Source organism: Dendrobates tinctorius, unplaced genomic scaffold, assembly GCF_039654945.1.
Source record: "Dendrobates tinctorius isolate UK_male_01 unplaced genomic scaffold, ASM3965494v1 ptg000250l, whole genome shotgun sequence".
NCBI lineage: Eukaryota > Metazoa > Chordata > Amphibia > Anura > Dendrobatidae > Dendrobates > Dendrobates tinctorius.
In genome coordinates this window covers 35,312,959-35,337,826 of record NW_027361917.1, presented here as the reverse complement: position 1 = coordinate 35,337,826, position 24,868 = coordinate 35,312,959, and the positions used below count along the sequence as shown (strand labels likewise).

At 41.2% G+C, this 24,868-nt stretch overlaps 1 protein-coding gene across 4 annotated transcripts in view; it reads left to right on the top strand.

Annotated features, from left to right (window-relative positions):
* The window catches only part of LTBP1 (latent transforming growth factor beta binding protein 1), a 492,758-nt gene that overhangs the window by 24,104 nt on the left and 443,786 nt on the right, over positions 1 to 24,868 (top strand). For all 4 annotated transcript variants that reach the window (XM_073557607.1, XM_073557605.1, XM_073557606.1 and 1 more), the window contains exon 2: positions 19,753 to 19,823. In XM_073557607.1, coding sequence (XP_073413708.1) covers positions 19,753 to 19,823 — 71 coding nt within the window. The remainder of the gene's footprint in view (positions 1 to 19,752; positions 19,824 to 24,868) is intronic.

Genomic DNA, 24,868 nt, shown 5'->3' with positions numbered 1-24,868 from the left:
ACAAGATCGCTGCCTGGCACATAGTAACGTGACTTCTCCTCTGATCTCACATTGACAGATGATCAGAGGAGAAGTAGAGTTACTGTGTGACAAGATCGCTGCCTGGCACAGCTGTGCCAGGCAGCGAACAGCTGTGCCAGGCAGCGATCTAGTCACACAGTAACGCTGCTTCACCTCTGATCATCTGTCAGTGTGAGATCAGAGGAGAAGTCGCGTTACAATGAGTCAGATCGCCGGGAAACAAGCAGCTTTCCCAGCGAGCGCGCTCATTGGCTGCTGTGACGCTGACGTCAACAGGACCTGAACCAATCAGGTCTCAATGACATTGGGGGTCCCAGCATGCATTGTGCACCGGGATCCCCACGTTATAAGGTATGTGGGGGTCCCGGGGGGGCACAAAACCGCCGACAGTAGATAAACGTCGGCGCTGCACAAAGCCCAGCAAGCGCCAGCGTTTATCTACTGTGGGCGGTTGGAAAGCGGTTAAAGTAATGAGAGCAGAGAAGGAGGGCTTCTTAAAGAAAACCTAAGATGTCTGTGAGAGTGAAAATTCTTGCTGTTTGGTAGGTGATCAGATACTTATTTCGTGCAAAAAATTGCAATTTAATTTTTTTATAAATCATACTATGAGATTTTTTGGTTTTCTTTTTAGATTCTGTCTCTCACAGTTGAAGTGTACCTATGATAACAATTACAGACCTCTCCATTCTTTATAGGTGGGAAAACTTGCAAAATCGGCAGTGTATCAAATACTTATTTTCCCCACTGTATTAGCTACTTATATATTACATATCAGCACAAGTGCTAATATAGGGTTACTGGGAGCTTGGCTGTACAACCTATGTGGATTGCCACTTGAGAGAGAATATTTTATATATAAAACATCAATTGAGCATCTCATGGGCTTTATTTCAAAAAGATTATTAAAAAAAACCCTGAGAGGGTCTGTTGACAGTGAATTTTAAGATATCGCTTATCTGGCAGAAAAATTTGATGCAGAAACTGCTTTTTGAAAGAAAGAAAAAATACCTTTTCAGTGCATTTTTCTATAGATTTTAGTGTAGGTTTCCTGGGTCTTTATTTTTTATTTCAATTGATTCAAGGGGCAAATTTTGTGCATTTTCCAAAATCTTCAAGAACTGAAGTAAGTTCAAGTAATAAAATAAATGAGCTTTACTATGGAAATCAATAAGAACTTATTTTTAGACTGTGTCACTTGTTTTTCTTTATGTTGGCTTTTGAGCCAAATACATTCTACAATTCAAATATCAAAATCATCTTGGAATTGTTATCTCAACGTATTGGCAGCCCTATTACTACTGTATCAAAATTTGAGCGGTAATTTTGCATGAGTCCATGCTGAATCTTCTCTGTTAAAGTGGTGGTCCAGTCCAAATTGATAAGCCTGCAGTCACTCTGTGTGACTGCATGCTTGTGAGTCCCCCTAGCACAAGCACTGTTCACTGTGGGGATTTGCCGGTTTCTGACTCAGGACTGGTGTGTACGTATGCATTATACATGCTCCCGGCCTCACTCCATACACTTGTATGGAGCGCCCCGTCTAGTGAGGCGACCATCCAGTGGACGTGGACACGGCCTCACTCTATAACAAGTGTTTCTTGTATTTCTTGAAAATAAGCCTTAAAAGAAATCTTTTACCAAGTTTTTGACACCTAATCATAGGGTAGCATAATGTAGAGACAGATACTCTGATTTCAGCCATGTGTCACTTACTGGGCTGCTTAGTGTAGTTTTGATAAAATGACTGTTTTAGCAGCAGGAAATGATCACGTGTCCTGTAAGCCATGGCCACTTAATAAAAATGTGCAATTATTAAATACATAAAATCCACTATTTCTACACACATAAATAATGTTAGATGTTCAGTGATCCATTTTTGATCAAAAAGTGTACAAGCCATCCAGCAACGACGAGGTGACCCCTACATGAATAAACATGAATGGACCCTAACTCTACTCAATCCCCTCTCTATGTGCCTGAAGGCCTTATATATACTGGGAAAGAGTTAGGATCCAGCTTAGGCTACTTTCACACTAGCGTTTCCTGGAGCTGCGGAGGGATGCCCATGGCCGCTCCGCCTATGGGCGCATGACTCTGCATGCGGCCTGCGTACCCTATCTTTAGCATTGGCTACGCAGGCCGTGTGCAGGTATGCATTTTCCGGTGCATGCGTACTTTTGACGGTGCGCCGTGCGCACCAAAATGCAGCACGGTGCGTTTGGCGCAGGATGGTGCACCGTCTAAAGGACGCATGCGCCGGCAAACGCATACCTGCGCATGGCCTGTGTGCCCAGTGCTAAAGATAGGGTACTCAGGTCGCTTGCAGCGTCATGCACCCATAGGCGGAGCTGACCGGAGGAGATATAGCTATCTATATTCTGGGATGTGATAAAACAAATTCACTTAATATTTTTTTTATACTCGTAAAAGATGAAAAATCTCATATAAAGGAACAAAGTCTGATGAGCCAGCATTTATGTGAGCTCTTAGGGCCGGCCCCCATACACTGTAGGTGTAAATTGGCTAAACCCAATATTGATGGGAGCGGCCGACGGTTTAATGTTTATTGGGAGTGCCGGCCAACTGATGGTCAGGAGAGATGTCTTTCACGCATGCCCAATTTTGGACTGCCCATCACATTGTTCTCTCTGAGTTAAGCCGTAATGTCAGACAGTGTTTTTTCCTCATAGGGAACATGGGCACTCTCGGCCAAATGAGCACTCAGTGGAAGGGACAGTTCAGAGATAGCTGTAAGTATTGTTCTTTGGCTTACACCTATCTGGTGTAGTATGGCCAGATGTAGTAATGTGGGACTTTCATGGTTATGACCCTGTGCTTCTTGTCACACTTTTCCTAAGTTGTCATCTGGCAAGCTTAGAGCAAAAGACTGCCAAAATTGTATTTCCTAAGGTATCAAGTTCTGTCTTTGATTCCACTAAGAATCAGAAAATTTTGTAATAATCCTTCTTGGATTATGGCGTGGCATATGAAGAGCCTGTGGGGTCTGAGAGGCAAGTAAACATAATTTTAGAGAAAATAAACCCATGGAAAGAAGACTCGTGGAGGGCATAGGAGGAGAATGGATGCCTGAACTTGCCAGGCTTTAGAAAAACTGTTCCTAAGAAATACTGCAATAGTGTCACCAATGATACAGCCAATTCATCAGGGCTATTGTTTGGAGGTGGTTGAAGTGTGGAAAATGTGATGTCCAAAAAATGTAGACCAGAAGTGTGGCCCAATGCTGGTACTGAGCTGTTGATAGACAAGTTAATGTCCATGGAAGCTCGTGAAATGTACCAGTGTAGGTCACAGAAGTAAAAGTTCTTGGCTAGGGTGGGACGTTGGTGGAGCAGGCTTCTTGTGCCCTGTACCTGCCTAGGCACATATAGATAGTGCTGAATGTCAGAGCAAGACTGTAGTGTTTAGGGAGATTTTTCATTACTACTAAGAAGCATTACATGAAACAAGAGGGGATTATAGGGAGAAAAATGGGAAGCGCAAGCTTCTAAGTGTAGTAGTTAATTATCAAAGGTATATACTCAGTGTGAATACACTCACCTATTTGGTGTCTTGAGATACTGCATGTAGATCCAATACCTGGATCACTCCATTCCTCTTTCCATTCAGTTTGCTGCAAAGATCTGGGAACTAGTGAGAGCACTGGACAGTGCTTTCATAGGTTATAACACTTAGTTAATGTTTTTCCCAGCAGGAGTGCATACTGCTGGGAAAAACATTCACCAAGAAGCATTACATGTGTTGGTCATCCAGCCATGTCACGCTGACAGTATATTCTATATTTTGACATGCACCTTTGTCAAGAGTATTTTTATTTAGATACCTACATGTTAGTGTGACTTGAGGCCAAAGAAGTCCATATTCTTAAGCATTGTGTGTTCACTTGTCAGATAACTGCTGATGTAGTAAATGAACAAACATCAGTTAGTATTTTTAGGCCAACCGTAGGTAGGTAGTGCAAAGTAACAGGAGGAAAAGTGGTCGTTGCAGTTGGTCCTTCCTTTTTTCAATCTTTACATGCAAAATACACTGGTCAGACACATCAGTGCTATGTCAAGAATTCATTCTATTAAATCATGGTGACGCCAGTGACATTTATTAAAGGATTTTTTTTTCAGTTTTCCTCAAAAAGGAACCAGTTTTATCTTTAAATACCAAAACCTTCCCCTCATTTTGTCCCTTCTGAAGTCTGTACCCCTCATAAGCTCCTAGTTCACAACCATATATCCAGGACACCGATGTGGCATCTCAGTAGTTTCAGTGTTGAGCTGAGACTACATTTCCCAGCTTTGCTAGCTAGCACTGTCCTCTCCACCACCTATGTATTGATTAGAACAATTCTTTGTATAAGGTATACTCTTTTGCCATATCTTTATTTCTCAGTGGCTTTTAGGGTTGGCAGGGGCAGCTGTCGGGGAGAACAGTTGATTGGCGCCTGAATGAACCATCCACTGTTTCAGTTGGCCGAGCTCTATTCTGTGCAGGCCTTACGTAGGATGCCAGCAATCTCTGTGCTTGCATAGATCAAATAGTTTTTCAGTATTGATAATGACTGGTTTGTGTCTGCACTTTAGTCCATGCAGAATGACATATCCCAAACCTGTAGTGTGTAGTCACAGGTCAGGTTGATGACCTCTTCGTTCACGTTATCAGGTGCACATTGACTACAGAACTGGTGTAATCTGCTCTATACTCTATATAACAACTGGTAGACATATTGAAACCACAACAAAGGAGAGGAGGCGCGTTTACGATGCACAGAAATCTGGAAAGCAGCACCTTTTCTGATTTAAGTGGTTTAGAAAGATATCTGGACAAAGGAGAACTATTTATTAAAGATAAAGATTAATTTTACAAATGCGTTTTAAAATGTCTTCTTTGGATAGATGGGTCTAAAAGGGCACAATGTCTTACAAGTTCAATAAAGATTTGAAGTTACATTCTGTCTTCATACATAAATACGTTGACTAAGAAACCAGATATTATTTTTATCTTTCAGTAATACGTAGGTTGATAATTATGTGTCTGCTTCTCGTCACCATGATGGCTATCTCTTGGAATCCAGGCTCAAAGTTAGGATGTATTGGGAAGCATGACCTTACACGGGGTATCAGAAGGTACGGAGGAATGCTGACCTAATGCTGGAACAATATGTGGTGTCAACTGGCTGGAAATGGTGCGGTGTGGCACATGCCGCCGATCTCCTGTAGCTGTGAGCAGTGATTTATGAACAACGTAGACTTTGCCAACAAGCTGCAGGTGTTAGCCATGTCAACATTAAGAATGTATATATACTATTAGACTTCTTTTTCCATGGCAGATATATTAGAAACAGGTGCGAGGTAATAGTGTGTGTGATAGCAGGGGTGGCACTTAGGAACGACTGCGCTACAAAGGGAACCAAATATTCGGCATAGTTTTTCTATGTTCCTCTGCTGCGTATTGTTATGCCTTTCTGCTGCTTGCATTGGATGATATAGAATTGTTGGCAATTGGTGGCTAGTAAATAACTCTAATATGTTAATTGGTGTCAAATGTAGGGCAACTGAAATATATTCATAGATAAGAGATATCAAGCATTACCATTTATTCGATTCATTAAAGCTTAAGGGTAAAGAAATGTAAAAATAAAATACAGGTATGTAGACTGATACACGCTTCAAACCCCAGTCCATGGGTTCCTAATCATAACTATTGTGATTCCCTCACAACATAGAAGATGCCTGGCACGCCATAGGGTTGGTGATCAGGTAGAGTTCCACTCCAAAGGGATAGCTGTAAAGAACCCGGCACTCTGGAATTGATGCAAGTAGTGAACGATTTTATTATACTTGAAAATGCAGTCCACTGTATAACGTTTTGGTCTATCAATGGACCTTCATCAGATACAGACTGGCACAATCCGTATCTGATGAACGTCCATTTCTAGATTGATATGTTATACAGTGGACTGCATTTTCAAGTATAATAAAATCGTTCACTACTTGCATCAATTCCGGAATGCCAGGTTCTTTATAGCTGTTATGATTCCTTCGGTTCTTAATCATGACTATTATGATTTAAGAACCCATGGACTAGGGTTTGAAACGCATAACAATTTACACACGTGTATTTTTTTTCTTCATTTTGTACCACTGATTTTTAATAAATCTAATATACGGTAATTTTTTATTGAACCTCGGGATGATTTCTCGATACATCTTTTCTACAATCTTTGGGAGCGGCTGCATGCTTCTTTCCGTGTCCCGCGTGGGGCTCATTAGACAGTGGTTTTTGCCTCCTGTAAGGGTGAGCTGAAATTGTATTTGTTTCCTATGTTTAATACAGTATATTCATATACCCATACATTAAAACGGTATATTCATTTCAGCATGTGTTATAAAATGACTGATTAGCGTGAGTTCCCCCCTGAGTGGCAGAAAAGTTGACTCTTGCTTGCTTGGATCTTCGCATAACTCCCATAGACTTTGTTGTAGATGTCCATGTGCATGTGAATTGATCCACCACAAACTGACGATCAAGAGTCACTGAATCCCTGTTCTTCCAATGAGTGATGATACCACTTATCGGGCATTTATGGCATACTCTTTGCGTCCCCTGCAAACAATGCATGTTTGCCTCTTGAGGAGGAGAATTTCATTACTCCTCAGCAAAATAATATATTCTGTATGGTTTGTGGAATACAGTTAGCCATTACCTTCATATCCATGTGTTCATTGAGCTGGAACATGCATAAAGGAGATATCTGTGTATGTGTGTGTGTATATATATGTATGTGTGTGTGTGTATATATATATATATATATATATATATATATATATATATATATATATATATATATATATATATATTGCTACGAAAGCTTCATTGTCCCTATAGAATAAACTCTCCTAAGGCCACTTCTTTGAGAAGACCACCCACTTGTCCAAACCACATTTCTTGTGACAGATTTTCAGTTCCACCATGGATTATGTATGCTGGCCATATTTTTTGAGATAAAGAACAAGATATAACTTGGACAGTTAGAAGTCTCATTGGGCATCTTCTATATCTTTATTAACAGGCATTACATTATGTCTTGATGCTTCTACATAAGATCCTGATGAAGCCGCTACATCTACCCAGCAGTATATATGTCATGTCGTTGCTTTAACAGGAGATTCTCCAAATCCACTGCCTGTTAGGTATAAGAGAAGTCTAATGTAAAAGTGGTTATTGTATTGATAAATATAGGATAATCCCGACTAACTGCTGCTAAAACACTAAGCCTTGCTAATGAATTGATGAAACAGATTTAGGTTAGTATTGTAATTGCATTGACTTGCACACACTTCTTGAACGTACTATGGTAATTCTATACTGAACAGGTGGCTGTAAAATAGCCCAGAGCTGTAGTCCCAATTCTACATCCTGAAAAGCAATTCAGAGCTGTATTCACAGTTCTGCAACCTGTAAATTAGTCCAGAGATGTATTAACAAGTCTACTGCTTGTAAAACAGTCCCGAGCTGTAATCACAATTTACAGCCTGAAAAATAGTTCTGAGCTGTATTTACTATTCTGCAGCCTGTAAAAGATTCCAGAGCCATATTCATAATCCTTCACCTGCAAAACATCCCAGAGCTGTATTCATTTTTCTGCAGCCTCTAAAACACTCCAGAGATGTATTCACAATTCTACAATCTACAAAAATAGTCCAGAGCCCCATCTCATAAATTCATGCCATTTATCCACCCATCCTAGGAATGAATGGACTGCAGCACTGCCCCTGTAGTGCAGCTCCAGGCCACCCGGCTGTGCAGGGATTGCAGCGAATTCTATTCACTGAAAGAGGATCGGACACCAGGTCAAAAATAGCCAGTTTTTATTTCCTTTTTTTAAAATTTTTAAATACGCCTTATGGTTCAGGAGCTATAGGCCTTAATTTAGTGCAAATGTATAAGATTTGCACAAGGGGGGCATGCCTCACAGATTCTCATCAGTGGTTGATCCCTACCATATCAATCACAATGAACCACAAACTTTAATATTTTTCAGATTTTCTGCAGGCGTGTCTTTAGACTGCTCTGCATTATTGCTCTGTGAGCTACGCTGAGGCTACTTTCACACTTGCGTTTTTTGCTGCGCGTTTTTTGCGGGGTTTTTTGCGCACACAAACGCATGAAAAAACGCATCATGCGTTTGTGTGCGTTTTTTTGCGGGTTTTGGTGCGGCTTTTAAAAAAACCGCATTCGTGTTTTTGCGCATATGTGCGCATTACAATGCACACGTATGCGCACCCATAGACTATAATGGGGGTTTTGCTGTAAAAAAAACACATTGCGTACGCATGCGTTTTTTGGGGGCAAATCGGACGCACAAAAAATGCAACGGGATGCATTTTGTGCGCCCGAGCGCACACTACAAAAAAGCATGCGCGTACAAACGCATGTGTATGCGCACACATGTAAAAGATAGGGGAAAAAACGCATGCGTTTTTTTGCGCTAAAAAACAGTGCAAAAAAACGCAAGTGTGAAACCAGCCTGACTTGATAAAAACCATAAAAAGTAGCGCTAAATGATGAATAGTGAGGGGCGAGCGTGCTCAGCACTGCCCGATACTCGATAAAGCATTAGGGTGCTCGATTGAGTATGCGGGGTTCTCGGGTCCCCGTAATTAGCTCATTTGAATCACCTGAGCTGCGTGCCGCACTTTCGCAGGGTATCCCCCTGATGGGAGCCCAGTGTTTCCTTTATCAGCTGGACTCTTTGTGAGCTGTAGAATTCCGGGGACGTGTGGAGAGAGAGAGCAAGAGTTTGTCCTCCAGAAAAATGTTTGAGTTTCATATTCACTTCCATTATGCTCGCTATCCGAGTCGAGCACGTTTGAGCGTCCGACATGCTCTATTTTAGTAGCGAGCACTCGAACATTTCAATGCTCGATCAATACTACTCTTGAACCATATGGTGGATTAAAAAAACAACAAAAAATCAGAATACTCAGGGGAGCTGCAGAAATAAAATAAGAGCAAAAACTTGTCACTCTTGAATTGGCGACAGTTTCTCCTGAACTAGGACTGTGCGGCAGGTGTACATCAGCTCTGCAGTCCCTTTATTCTCAGATGCAATCATAAAGTGATGACTTATGCAAACAATAATCATTTGCCTTATGAGATTGGCTTTGCATAAACCACTCTCCATGGTCAATTGTTACTGATATTGTGAATCATTAAATAATGTTTTCCATATTCAAATTGCAGATTTTCACACAATGGATATTCAGGAATAACATCCTTTATTCTGGAAATGGCGGGCACTAAATGATTGTTGCTTTTTCAGTAACAATGCCATCCAAATCGACATGGGCATAGAGTGTTTCCATATGTGAGGACTAGCGTCGGTGTGATTTATTTGCGTGCCCCACTCCATCAGCCACGACAGTGGTCTGTGGCCACTGGACAGGAAAGGGAGCTCAGCCTCCTACCTGGCAATGTCCACAGAACTTCTTTTGACTAGCTGGTCTGGAGCAACATCACAAAAAGATTTGATGCGTCACCCCACAACGATGACATTGCACCAAACCGGCTACTGAAAAGAAAAGCCATGGAAGCTGCCAGGTAACAGGCACTTCTCCCTCAGACCACCTTCATCACCAATGGTATCGGACAGGTAAATCGATTTGCACCAAATCTTCTCAGGATTTCTTCCGATGTTACTTGTAGAATGGAAATAAAAGATAAAATATTACAAAGTACAACTACCAGCTGATTTAGTTCCTAGGTATAAAATATAATATTTTATGGCCCTTTTTTTTTTGCAAGGATTTTATAATGTTGGAAAATCCAGAATATTTTTTTTTTTTGCAGTAATTGTGGTAAAACCCCGAAATCTCATGAATGATTCTGTAACACATTTACAGGTAAACAATTCATAGTGTAAGCTTTCTGGTTCTGAGTATGTGGTATTCAGATGATAGGCAGTAATGTAATTGAAATCCATTTCCCTGAAACTCCCTATTGATCTCCCAGAATAGAAGCATTCTGTGATAATATGAAGCAGTTAGGGAGGGAGGTTGGAATTTAGGGCAAGCACCAGGTCAGGGGCTTTTGTAATATTTTAACAAATCAGTTATCTAAAAATTCCTGCATTGATTTTCTCTTCCCCTGCTATTGTGATAGTTAGCTTTAATGAATTATATATTGAATTTAGCCTCTCTATACATATAATTGCATGTTAAGCCAAGACTTTAAAGCAGGACTTACTTTCCACTGATGCACATGCTCTGATCTCTGTGTATATTTACATGGATGATAAATATTCAAGATCTTAAGATCATTCAGGCAACTAACTTCAATATTACCAATTTACAAATTATCAGTATTGTTTGAGTACTGTATATGTAGAATTCTTTTAATGAAGTCCTCTGTCAAGACTCTGTTATCTGGTGTCCCGAGACCAGGGGCTCCTCTCCTGTCCCTAACGCTAGGGGTGCCCTAGCTTGCCCTGTTCCCCGGATTACTTCTTATGGTAAAAACACCGGGACCACATACCTTGCCTTATCTCCTGAATCCGCCCTTAGTCTGTACCCTTCCTCCACCCAGGGAAGAGGGGAGTAGTAGTTTACCATAATACACCAACCAGACTAACAAGGTAATACTAACAGGCATAAAGGAAAATACCAATCATACAAATATACACAAACTAAAAACAGATGTAAACAGTGGAGGATGGGGTTAAACGAAAGTAGTAGAAGAAAGAGAATTATCACACACCCAAAACCTAGTGACAGTCACAGATAAATCCACCAAATGCCTACTCCAATAGCCACCAACAAAAACCTCCAGCCATGCAGCATTCCCCTCTCTGACAATGAGTGCTTGCCAGGACCCAGTTTATATAGGAGATGTGAGTGGCTAATAGTAATCAGCTGACAGTCTTAATGCAGGAAAGCTTCCAGGATTTCTCAATGGAGCAGATTAACCCCTGCACTGCTAAAAGAAACTTTCACCATTTAATATGAAGTTGAAGTGCTTCTAATCACTGCAGAAGTAGGAGAAATCAGACACTGCGGTCTTCTGGCTCCTCTCCTCTCAGTTGCGTAAACCCGTGACACTAACCCCCCTTCTACGAGGGACCTCTGGAACCTCAGATCTGGGTTTATCAAGGTGTGCCACGTAAAAAGACTGGATCAGCCTGGCCGCATGGACGTCAGATGCTGGTACCCACATCCTCTCTTGCAGGACCGTATCCCTTCCAGTGTATCAGATATTGAAGCGACCGACACTAAGTGAGAATCAACGTTCTTAGCTGTCTGAAATTCCAGATTTCCATCCACAATGACTGGAGATGGCGGTAGCGATGATGGTACTTGAGTAGAGATCAATAAAATACATTATAAATCAATAGCACCTTTAGAAATATATTTAATAAGAAAATTGCTGACGTTCAATACTTATTTCATCTACTGTATATTTACACCATGAGTGATGTGAATAATGGCATATACACTAACCCACATTACAATATCAGACATAGGATGGATATGATTGGTTTTGTTTCCAGAAAAGTAAACAGACCCTTTTTCTCAGACAACTCCTTTAATGCTTCAATTTTTGGGTGAAGTTCTAACTCAAGTAAAAGAGCTAGGATAATTCTAATTTTTTTCCCAGACCATTAGGGACCCCTATATTGGGAAAATGTAATCTTCACACAATTGGATGTGACTAATATCTGACTTTAACAGTAGACAAGTTACTTCTTTTTTTTTTCCAGAATGTGGATGAACTAAAGTACAAATTGTGCAGCCGTCCGCTTGTTGTCTTGTTATGATGCAGACAATGATGAAGACTGGTCAGAACCGTCTGAAACAGAACAGATCAAAATGTTAAAACATATTTTTAGTCTTCAGATTGTTTCTTCACTTTGGCATGTGGATTAATAGCGTCAGACTAATAATAAAACCAATGATATAGAGTTACCTGACTGCCTTATTTTTCTTCTCGGTGCAGCTGCAATTTATCTCTGTCTATTGGAATGCACCTATAATAGCACATAGTATATCTTCAAATAGTTAATGGACCTGGTGGGAATGTGTTTACACATAACACAGGGATTGGCACAGTTTTGACAAGCTATCCAGTGAATGTAGATATTAGCACGTTCCAAATCTGTATGTGCTGAAAAGTGTCCAGAGGGAATTGCTTAAAAATGTCCTGTATAGGTTCATGTTGCAAGTCTAGTTTGTCACATACAGAAATAAAATACGGTAGTCTAAGAATAATACTGTCCGCCGCACCCACATTGTCCTGTTTGCATTAGAGGCTTATGGGTAATTATAAACTGCAGTAAAAAATTAGTTTATAAAAGTGAGGTGGTGTAATAAGTCTTTCTAAAGAGATATGTTTTTAGGATAAAAACAGAATGTTTGAGGTAGTGCATTCTAATAAATTGTTACAGCATTACAAAAGTCCTTGAGACCGGACTGGGAGGTTCAGATTATGGAGGATGTTAGTCTTAAGGCCCCGTTACACATAACGATGTCCCAGCGATCCCACCGACGATCCGACATGGATGGGATCGCTGGGACATCGTTAGGCTGATCGTTGGTGAGCTGTCATATAGACAGCCCCTCCAGCGATCAGGACTAGTGAGCAAGCTGGTTTCTAATGTAAACAGCGGGTATCCAGGAGCCGTGGCTCCAGGATACCCGCTGTTTACCTTGGAAACCGGCGTACACGCTGGTTTCCAAGGTAAACATTGGGTATCTAAGAGTCGCGCGGCTCCTGGATACCCGCTGTTTACATTAGAAACCAGCGTCGCTGATCGCTGGTCTCTTGCTGCCACACGCAGCGATGCGTGCTGGCCAGCGGGAGACCAGCGATCGAAAAATGGCCCAGGCCGATCCAGCACGATCAACGATACCTGGCAGGGGGGCTGGTCGCTGATCCCCGTCACACACAGTGATCTCGCTGGCGAGATCGCTGTGGCGTCACAAAATCAGCGATCTCGCTAGCGAGATCGCTGTGTCTAACGGGGCCTTTAGATCATTAGTAGGAAGGGAGGAAAAAGTAAGTTGTAGAAGAATTGTGGAGAGCTTTGTTGGGTGAGTATGGTAAGTTTATGATGTATTCTATAATGGATGGGCAACCAGTGCAATGACTGGCACTGTGTGCAGACATCTGTGTAGCGACTCCGCAAAAAAGAAACTGATTTATGCTGGTAGATTTGCTAGGTTCAGGATGACTACTGTATAATGTAATTCTGCTTTAGAATGACATGTAATTCTGAAATATTCTAATCTATAATATAAATGTCGTTTGTTGAGTTTAAACTAAACCTTTTTTTTCACTTTTTATTTCCCAAATGCTGGGAGCTGCTGAAATTCTGAAAAAAAAAAAGTTGTTTATGGCTCCCATGAAAAAGCACTAGGTTTTGGGCTCTGTATTTCTGTATTTAGAAATCATTTACGGTATATAAAAAATGTAGAGCGTTTCATATTTTTTCTTTTTAAAATATTTTTTTATTAGTTTCAATTTTGTAAAATATTTAAATCAGAATAATAAACATTGAACTGCTTTAACATTAACAAGAAACAGACCTGACAATTTTTTTTACCTGCAGCACCTCTCAGTGGTTAGCACTGCAGCGCTGGGGTTCTGGGATCAAATCCCACCAAGGACAACATCTCCAAGGAGTTTGTATGTTCTCCCCGTGTCTGTGTGGATTTCCTCTGAGTTCTCTGCTTACTTCCCACACTCCAAAGACATACTGATAGGGATTCTAGATTGTGAGCCCCAATGGGGAGAGTGATGATGATGATGTCTGTAAAGCGCTGTGGAATATGATGGTGCTCTACAAGCAAAGCATAATCAAAGTAATAGCTTATTATCTTGTTAAAATAATAGCATAATGACAAGTTACATTTAAGAATGCTCCATATAATAAGGAATAGATGGAAAAAAGTTTAGGTTTTAACATTTATTCGCTCCGGAGAAGTACAAAAAATTTGCCCAATTGCCCATAATGGACAGAATTTAGCTACATTGTTAGGACTATTGGGATGGGATAAATATTCTGAGAATATGTGGCATTTTTACCTGTGCCTTAATATTAATTATTACACGAAAAAGATAGATTTGTTTCTTAAAGCAATACAAATGAATGGTGATAAGTCATCGTCATGTATACTTGAGTTGTCAAAAAAGTCTATGACCTCTTCTATTCTAAAGGCCATACATTTGATGAGTGCTGGTGTCGGGAGGGTTCACATCTCATTATGGGCCCGATGAGCATTCCACTTGGGTCTTTTGTTAAAGTAGCTAAAAAACAGTACCCCTGAATAAGGCAAAGAGTGTATAAAATATGAAATATTGGACTCCATTTGACCTCCTTTTTGGCAATGTCTGTCTCTTGTTCTGGACTATTATCGAGACGCTGTCACATTCAAATGAGTGGATACCTCAGTAGGATGTCTATATATTGATTGGTAGAAACTTGGATACAAACTTGGATATATGATGTATATCCACTCATAAATATATTATATATATAATGTATATATAGTTAGTTTTTATTTGATTATTCATTCAGATGGAAACCCCTCCCCGCCACCCAACTTAGCAGAACATGGGCACAACATGTTGTAAAATCACCCCTATACTAAGTTTATTCTGCGATGGACACTGCAGGGTTAGTGAGATGCCACCTGCAGGTTTTTTTTTTTTTTACAAAGGGGTTGTCCAGTCAAGGTTAAATTTTTTTAATCCTGTTGCAGAATGTTATTTCACTACCTTGTGTGCTTATTGTCAGTCACTGACCCTATTACCCGCAGAGAGTAAAATGTTTGCAGAGGTCAGCATAGTGTCATAGTTGTCCTAGAGTAATTAGCAATGACTGACAGGTCCGCAGCTCTTAGATGATCCAGAGGCAGGCACAGATTATTTCTAGTACACGGGATATTCCCACGGCCCTTGCCTTGCAGCACACACATCTAGTGTCATTTTTCTCCTCTTTAATCATTTATTTTCAAGCACACTTGATGAACAACTTGCAGTTTATTACAAGTCCCATTACAATTCTTCAGGAAAAAATAAGATACTTGACAGCGACAAAGTGACCGAATTTCATGTAGTCACAGGTTGCTGTTTTGTTCTACTGTCTCTTGTGCATGAACGTTTTGAGACAGTTCTACCGGGGCAGAAGTCTTCCCGAGAGCCGCAGGTGACGTGACTCTCCTTGAACACACTCTGACCCCACACAGTTCCTTGAAGACGTGACATTTCAGCATGGGTCATTTCCAGCTTTCTTTGTCTGTATGCATTGACTGCATCCTAAAATTGTAAATCCGCCAACGTCATGATATGACCATCTTTATCAGTGATCACTTCTTATTGTTTTATATTTCATTTTGTATATTTATTTTGTCTATCGCTTGTTTAAAAGTAACAGACTAAATATATCACTGAAGTGTATCATGATAAAATCACTGTTGAGGGATTTATTGTGATCCCACACACAATAATTTTCTTACTGTGTCTGTAGAGTAAGGCCTTGTTCACATGTGCTGGATTTTTGTGAGATGTTTCCGCACCTAAATCCTAACCAGATCTGATGTAAAGAGTGGGGTATTAGATGCCCTATGGACATGCTCTGTAGAGAAAATGTGCAGAAAAATAAACCCAAATGCATGTTTGTTAATGCCACACATCCCTATTTGATGATCCTGCCGATTAAATTTAACTGAATTACTGTGGGACTAAAGGCCCCGTCACGAAGCGATATCGCTAGCAATATTGCTGTAACGTCACTGGTTTTGTGACGTAGCAGCGATATTGCTAGCGATATCGCTATGTCTGATACTTACCTCCGACTGCTCCCCCCCCGCTGATTATCGCTGATTGCACAAGAACGTCCTGGGCCTTTTCTCGTCGTCTGCTTTCTGCTGGGCTTCCTGTGGTGCCGACGAGCGACGCATGGACGCGGGCGGGAGGACGTCAGGATCGCCTCATCTGACAGGTAAGTAGCGACCCCCGACCGCTGCTATGTCACTGGTGGGATCTGCCTGTGTGGCAGCTCACTAGAGACCACTCAGCGATGCACCAGCGATCCATATCGTTTTCGGGATCGCTGGTGCATCGCTATGTGTGACAGTACCTTTATCCACATGCGAATCCGCTGCGCCATCGCCACTAGAAAGCTTAAGGCCCCGTCACACTAAGCGACATCACTAGCAATATTGCTGTAACGTCACTGGTTTTTGTGACTTTACAGCGATATTGCTAACGATATCGCTATGTGTGATACCTCCGACCGGCTCCTCCGCTGATTATCGCTGATCACGCGAGAACGTCCTGGACTGTTTCTCGTTGTCAGCTTCCTGCTGGGCTTCCTGTGGCGCCGACGAGTGACGCGTGGACGCGGGCGGGAGGACGTCAGGATCACCTCATCTGACAGGTAAGTAGCGACCCCGACCGCTGCTATGTCGCTGGTGAGATCTGCCTGTGTGGCAGCCCACTAGCGACCACTTAGCGATGCACCAGCGATCCATATCATTGTCGGGATCGCTGGTGCATCGCTAAGTGTGACAGTACCTTTAGTCTCAATCCTTTGACTTCAGCTGGGGAGTTTCCAAAAAATTCTTGGTAAACTTGGCCTTATTTATGTTATTTTCTCTATTACACCAATGAATCACACCTCTAATATTCCATTTAGGGAGCTGAATGATTAGCATACTAAGAGTAATATGGGCCACATGAGTCTTTTTGCGCTTCTTACCCCATTTAGGGACTCATGTATGTTCTCCTTCTGACTTCCATGACTCAATCATGACTACATTGTCAGACTTATTTATAAGTAGGGTACACGGTACTCCTAAGTTATAGTCCCTGAGTAGAACTTCACTCCTTAAAGGGTTAGTCCACTAATTGGACAATGCTTTAAATGTTGTAGTCCAACATGTAAAATAGAAGAACCTTATGGTCACCTAAACTGAGTATAGCACTCAGCTGTAGATGGTGAATAGACTGGAAGTGCTCATGCTCCAACTCCACGCCATTCAAATTCATAGGATTTTCAGACCCATTCTCGGGATCGCTGGCGGTCCCAGCACTCAGATCCCCAGTAATTATAAAGTAATCCCCTGTTCTCTGGATCTTTGCATCTTGGGAAAGCTCCTTTGTCACTAGATGTTCAGACTGTCGGATTGCAAGTATTCTGAAAATCTAAGAAGGTTATTATGCATTTACGTTATACGTTTATGCTTTCTGACTATTAGATGTTGTAACAGGTAAATATTTCATCTGTCAAAAATTATTACAAAATCGGGACAGGGGTAAAATTTGATTGGTGAAAAAACGTAGGTCAATATAACTTTAAACCAGCTAAATTTTTTTAAGTTTCATGATGCAGACCCTAAAAATGTGTTGTGAAAATTGCCTGTGATTGGCCTGTATTAGGGGAAGAATCAGACCAGTTGGGTCAGTTTCCCATTTCAGAAATCTTCATATGAAAGAGCTACGCATTACAGATAGAACAAGCTCACTGATTAAGCTGGACTCACAGCAACCCTATACATTTTGTTATTCTGTTCCGTATTAGAAAACAAATGTAGAAATTAATTATCGTGATGGATTCATCACATCATTGACCTCATTAGTGTTAGAAAAAAACGCATTAACTTAAAATGGGGTCTGTCAGATTTCCATTAACGTCTCCCAGTTTACTGGCAAAACATATTGCATGCTGCTCTATGTGTTCCCACATAATGATAGAACCTACTAAAGAAGCCCCAATGCAAATGTGAACTTGTTCTTAACTCATTCTGCAAATGGCTATGTATTATGATAAACATAGGCTGTAGAATCTAAACGGTTCAACATTTTTATTAAAGGGGTTACTTTAGTATTAATGACCTCTCCGTAGAGCTGAGTTATGTATGATTGCAAACCCTTCCAGATCTCATCTCACGGCAGTCAGTGTGGAGGAAGGATGAATGCTGACAGCATTGTGAAATGAGATCTGGAAGTGTTTGTAATGATGGGCAAAAAATGTTCTATTAAAGATATTTTAAAGTTTTGGAAAACCTCTCTCCCCCAGTTGCAGTATTTTATTTTTACAAAAATATGCTAAGCTTTACTCACCCTCCCAAGGTCCAACACTGAGTCTCTACCGCTGCTCCTGGTGTCTATCATTGTTTGCAGCGCTCATGTCAAGTTGGCAGCGCTGTAGCCAATAACTGAGCTCTGTGGCTTTGCCTGACTTGATAGCACAAACGTTCAGCGCAGCGGAGCTCACTGATTGACTGCAGCGCTGCCAACATGATATCAGCATTGCAGACAATAGCAGAAACTAGGAGCAGCAAGAAAGATTCAGGGTTGGACCTGTGGCTGCTGAGTAAAACAGTTTGCTTTAAAAACAAATTGCAGCCTGCGAACAGGGATGTCCAAAACTGGAAAATCCTTTTGAAGAATTCCTTGTGTCAGATCGCTCCTGCTTTTTTCCTTTTGCTTTTATCCCTTCCCAGCTGGGAGAGAGAGAATTCGCTTTAACTGCCCATGTAATTCTATGTTGACATATGATAGGATTGATAGCATAGATTAAAGGAAGAGAAAGCTGAGCGCAATGTGAGATTCAAGATGGTGGCTAATCTATAGCAGCGGTACAGGTGGCTAGATGGCAGGCAATTATAGTATACATAAGGCAGGCTGCTGAAAGTATTCTATAGAAAAATAAAGGTCCATATAAATGCAATGTAAGGATGCTTTCACATTGCATTTTGGCACCCGTTCAATGGCCCAGTCGGGGCCTAAGTCCCAACCCCCTGCAAAACGGGATTCAGACATATGCTCCCACGGGACCATAGAGCGAACGTGCGCTCTGACGTGCATCATTTTTGGGCCTCTACGTCTACTTCACATTTACACTTAAACACAGTCCACTCCATCTGGGTGTCCGCCTCCAGTAGACGTATACGCCGGAAAAAGATGCACGGCAGAGCGCAAGTTCGCACCGTTATAGTCTATGGTCCCGTCCCCACATATGTCTGAATCTTGTTCTGCTGAAGACTCGGACGTAAGTTGCGACGGAGCCACTGAACGGGTGCCAAAACACAATGGGAAAGCACCCTATGACTTAAAGGGAACCTGTCGTGAAAAAACTATATTACGGTAATATAGATATGGCTGTAATCTGCAGGGTAATAGCGTTTTGTATCTGCCTGATTCCGGCACTTAGACCCCCGCTGCCAGGATGAAATTAACTTTATTGCTCCCCCCGGTAGCGTCTGGGTTTCAGTCACTGGGTCGGCACCGGCGCAGGTTAAGTCACTACTGTGTCTATAGAGAGTGGCATCTGTAACTTTTCCTGGGCACTGACTGACAGCAGGCTCGGCGTTAGAGTCGGCTGACAGTCGGTGCTGGGGGGCAGTTACAGCCAACGCATTAATTAGTCTATGCCATTTTCATCAATTTTAATAAAATCAATTGTAATATTTCTTTTATATACTTAAAAATTACAGAAAAATGTGGACTGAACGTGACCTCTAGAATTATACTAAATTATTAAACAGAATACCTTTTACTGTATTAACTTTGGCACAAATCACTCCAACTTTCTTTTTTCTTACAATGTGTTCCAAAGTAAAGAAAAAAAAAAAAAACACTAAATCGTACACTCTTGGTAATAATGCTGTTTGTAGATTGCCTTTATATTGACTTTCCTTTGGTGTTTGTTTCTTGCAGAGTTAATGTGTGTGGGGGAAAGTGCTGTCATGGCTGGAGTAAGTCGACAGGATCCGAACGATGTACAAAGCGTAAGTATTACGACCAATAGTAGAGGGATTATTTTTTTAATTATGTATCATCAGTAAAAGCTGATAGAGCATTGATCTACGTCAACGCCTACATAGTGCATCCGTTTCTTTTTTTCAGGAGGCATAACATCATGGGCTGTGACCATATCAGTCAGGCTTCTCTATTCAGTACTAAGGCCTCATTCTAACAGGAGCTACCGTATTTTTCAAACTATAAGACGCACCTAGGTTTTAGAGGAGGAAAATAGAAAAAAAAATTGAAGCAAAAAATGTGGTAAATCCTGTTATAATAACCCCTATTCTGGTATGCATGGCCCCCTCAGCCCCCTCATCTATATCCTAGTATGCATGGCCCCCCCATTAGAAAAACATAAAAAACTCATAAACCATTCTATTACCTTCCCTGCGCTCCCTCGCAGTGTCTTGTTCTGATGCCAGTAGCTGATTTATGCTTGTAAGCAGCCCAAGGCAGTGACGTCATGGGCTGTTTACAAGCCGAGAGCAGCTGCGGGATTACTCACTGCTCCCCACGCCAGGACTATGGGCGTGTGGAGCAGTGAATATTCATCCTCTTTAATAGAGGGCACAGTAGTCGCAGCCGCCAGCTTCCTGCAGCAGCCGGGTGATCACGTGTGCTCGCTATTAAAGAGAATGAATATTCACCGCTCTCCATGCCCATTCCCGTTAGTAGCAGGCACACGTGATCCTCCCTCTCCTGCCTCCCGTTACCCGACGCTCCGTCCCTTCCGCTCCGCTACCTCCCAATCCAAAACCACAGCAGGTACATCCGGACTACAAGACGCACCCCTCATTTTCCACCAAATTTCTGGAGGAAAAAGTGCGTCTTAGGCTACTTTCACATTTCCGGCTTTTTGAATCCGGCGCCCTGCGGCAAAAATTTGCAAAACCGGATCCTGCGATATGTGGTGCCAGATCCGGGTTTTTCCCCATTGACATATATTGTTGCCACATTGCGCCGCAAGGACACGCGGTGCGTCCGGCTTTTGCCGGATACGGCAAAAGTGACGGTGCGGCGTCATGAAAAAACGTTCCATGCAACGTTTTTTCCTGTGCTGGACCGCTTTTTTCCATTGCGCATTTCCGGCAAATTTCCTCTGGCATGAATGTTAACCCTAGAAGCGGTGGAAAAATCTCTCGCTCTCTCTCTTCTCTGGATCACTGTTCCTTTAAATTTCTTTTTTTTTTTTTTTTTAAATCAGATTATTTTTTATTAAACAGTTTTAACTTACAAAATTGAGACAAGGCACACACAGTTTTAACATACAGATTTGAGACATACCTCTTATACACAACCCATCCCCCCATTATCAAATTATAACTAATATAACCATGGGTCCCTTAGAATGTGACCTATAAATGTATAGTAGAAAAAAGGGAGAAACACAATAAAAAAAAACAAACAAACAATTTTTAAGTGGGACAATATGAAGCAAAATGGACTTGTACAGCATAGAACTATGAACAGTTAGGCACATAGTACAAAATGAGCAATAGACATATACATGAGACCTATTCATAAAGCAAGAGATCATATGGAACCAAGAGGGAATAAGGGGTACCATAATCAACGAAGCATTCTCCAGCAGCAAAATTTGTGAGTTCGTTTAAATTTCTAGTGTGCCGTATCCGTCCAAAAAATGGATCCGGTTACATCAGGTTGTTGCAAGATGGTGTCAGGAACACCGCACTGAAGTTGCTCACTGAGCCAGTGTGCGTGTCCTGAGTAAAGCGAACAGTGCTCAAAGATACCTTTGGAGCGGGCAGCCGAGTAGATGCGTACTTCAGAGCCGCAGGACCTGAAGCACGTGACTGCTAGGAGCGTGGCCTAAACTCCACAGAGCTAGGAGCTGCGAGATAACTCCTAGCATGGTAACTGCGAGACAAAGTTACCAGGGGGCATAGACAGGGAGGATAGTCAAGACGTAGCCAATGAGTCATACACAGAGATAGCTGCAAGGTACCAGAGGGGCGAGCAGAGAGTAGTCAGGTCACAGGCAATGAGTCATACACAGAGAGGGTAGCGCAGTACAGAATAAACAGGCAAACTCACAACGGGAAACAGAACCGGGTCAGAACCATATAAGCAAGCTATAGCAACAAACAGGCACACAGGGTCAGCACACTAGGCCAAAGGCAAAAGTATAACTGGCAGGGATTGAAGCTTCCCAGGGGTTTAAGAAGCTCTCCCAGAACCAGAAAGAGGCCACAATCATTAACCCCAGGTGTGCAGGTCAAAACCTGCACCGAGCTCCAGACATTAACCCCAGGTGTGCAGCTCAAAAACCTGCACTGGGATCATGACAGTTGGACACGGCTCCGTTTTTTTCACACTCTGCTGGTTTGCAACTGACGGCAAAAACCTGCGGTGTGAAAGTAGCCTTATGCTGTGTGCCCACGTAGCGTTTTTTTAAGCGTTTCTGCAGCGCTTTTAGTCAAGCGATAGTTAGAAAAATACTGTATTCCGTAGTGTGACGTCTTCTACTGTGACTACATTGTGACCAGTGTGCAGCACGGACAGTGGGGAATTTCTCCCAAGAACAAATGAATTGCTATTAATGAAATTTATTATGGACAGGGAATATCCTACAATACCATAACCACTACTAAATGCCATATCATTCTTTTTAATTTTGTTTTCTTTAAAAATATTTTAAGTAGAACATTTTTGTAAAACAAAATCACTGGCTAGAGCTAAATGTATCCCAGCATAAAGTAAATGTTTAACTTAGAGGCTATGGGTACCTTTGATATGGAAAACAATAATTTTATACATGTGTGTTAATAAAACATAACTAAGTTTCAGTCTGCAATCTTCATTCATTTACAGGCCCTCTGATATGTAGTTTGTATCCTGATCCTTATTTTCCTCATATGGGATTTTCTCTCCTAGTAATATATGCTGGATGAGAGGTCTCCGTATATCCTGGGTGCTGCTGTCTTTATTTCCTGATATATCAGCTCAGCTTCTATTTCCTTTTCATCTGCTTTCCTCCTTTCCTGTAATCTGTTTGTTCTGATTTTGGGCATCTGTGCACAACCCTCTCCCCCTTCCCTGCTGCTATCTCTAACACTGGGAGAAGAAAGGGGAGCCATCAAAACTAGGTGAAAAAGCTCTGACGAAGGCTGCAAAAGCTTTGACATAGACTCTTTAGAAAGTTGCTTAACTCTGCATTTAGGAAACAAAGAACCACTTAAAAATATCCTGTGTGAAGGTGTTCATAGATTTTAAAACTGAAATCTGATTTTATAATAATAAACTTGTGTATGGTAGCCAGAAAAAGCAATAGATCGCAAAAACATTACCTAGTAAAGCTCCCCTCTGTCTGCAGAGCATAGAAACGTAAGCTGGATCTCTGAACATGTAGTATCGTGCTCGGTCTCGAGATTGTCTAGATCTAATCAATGTATCACTTCATAAATAGGCTGATTTCCAACACCTCAATTCTGCAAGATATTTTTGTTGGTTTTCTGCTGTAAAATTGCTTTCAAAGTTGCAAAGTTGTTGCGCAAGTGAGCAACTCACAGTTTTTCAAAGGTTTTGTTACTTCTTTGGATTTTGACATCAGTTTTGTCAACTTTTTGAAAAATGGGCAAAGCTTGAAAGGAAAAGGGGCATGTCCATCAGATTAATCAAAACTACTGCCACAAATGGCAAACATGTCGGCAGAAATTTCCTCTGGTTCCTTAATTACCCAGCTGAAAGATGTATCATAGTCACTTAGAAGCTTTTAATAAAGTTGGTGCATCTTACTCAAGCGCACCCCTCATCAAGTCTGGAATACCAAACGCTAGTCATAATAAATGTCTTCATATTATACACATGCAGTAGCTGCGTGTGATGTAAGCTGTAACTTATACTACAAGTTTGACAGACTGTTCGGTGACAAACTACGGTATATACAGTGGCATGTAAAAGTTTGGGCATCCCTGATCAAAATTACTGTTATTGTGAACAGTTAAGCAAGGAGAAGAAGAAATGATATCTAAAAGGGCTAAAGTTAAAGATGACCCCATTCCCTTTATATTTTAGGCAAAAAATATATATTTTCCATCCATTACCTTTTAAAAATTACAAAGAGGAAAATGGGCATATGCAGAAGTTTGGCCACCCTGCATAATTAGTATCTAGTAATACTCTGTCTTGAAAGTATCACAGCTTGTAAACGCTTTTTGTAGACAGCCAAGAAAGAGTCTTTCTATTCTTCTTTGAGGGATTTTTCATCCGTTCTTCTTTGGAAAATTCTTCCAGTTCTGTGAGATTCCTGGGTCGTCTTGCATGCACTTCTCTTTTGAGGTTTAGCCACAGGTTTTCATTGATGTTCAGATCAGGGGACTGTGAGGGCCAATGTAAAATCTTTAGCTTGCACCTTTTGAGGTAGTCTATTGTGAATTGTTGCGTGTGTTTATGCATTTGTATAAGCCATCCTTTTTTAAACTTCAGCTTTTTTACACATGGTGTTATGTTTGCATCAAAAGTTTGTTGAAATTTCATTGAATCCATTCCTCCCTCTACCTGTGAAATATTCCCCATGCTATTGGCTGCAACACAACCCCAAAGCATGATTGCTTCACTCTCATGCTTAATGGTTTGAGATATGTTTTTTTCCGTAAATTCTGTGCTCTTTTTTTCTCCACACATACCTTTTGATCATTGTGGCCAAAGAATTATATTTTAACTTCATCGGTCCATAGTACTTGTTTCCAAAGTGCATCAGGCATGTTTAAATGTTCTTTTGCATACTTTTGATACTGAATTTTATGGTAAGTAGGCAGGAGAGGTTTTCTTCTGATAACTCTTCCATGAAGGCTATATTTGTGCAGGTGTCTCTGAAAAGTAACAATGTCGTAACAGCGTCTGCTAAATCTTTCTGAAGGTCTTTTGCAAGCAGGCTTCTGATTTGCCTCTCTAGCAATCGTACGAGCATCTCTCACTGAAATTTTGCTTGGTCTTCCAGACCTTATCTTAAGCTGTTAACTGACATTTGCTAATTACATTTTGAACTGAGGAAATGGCAACTTGAAAA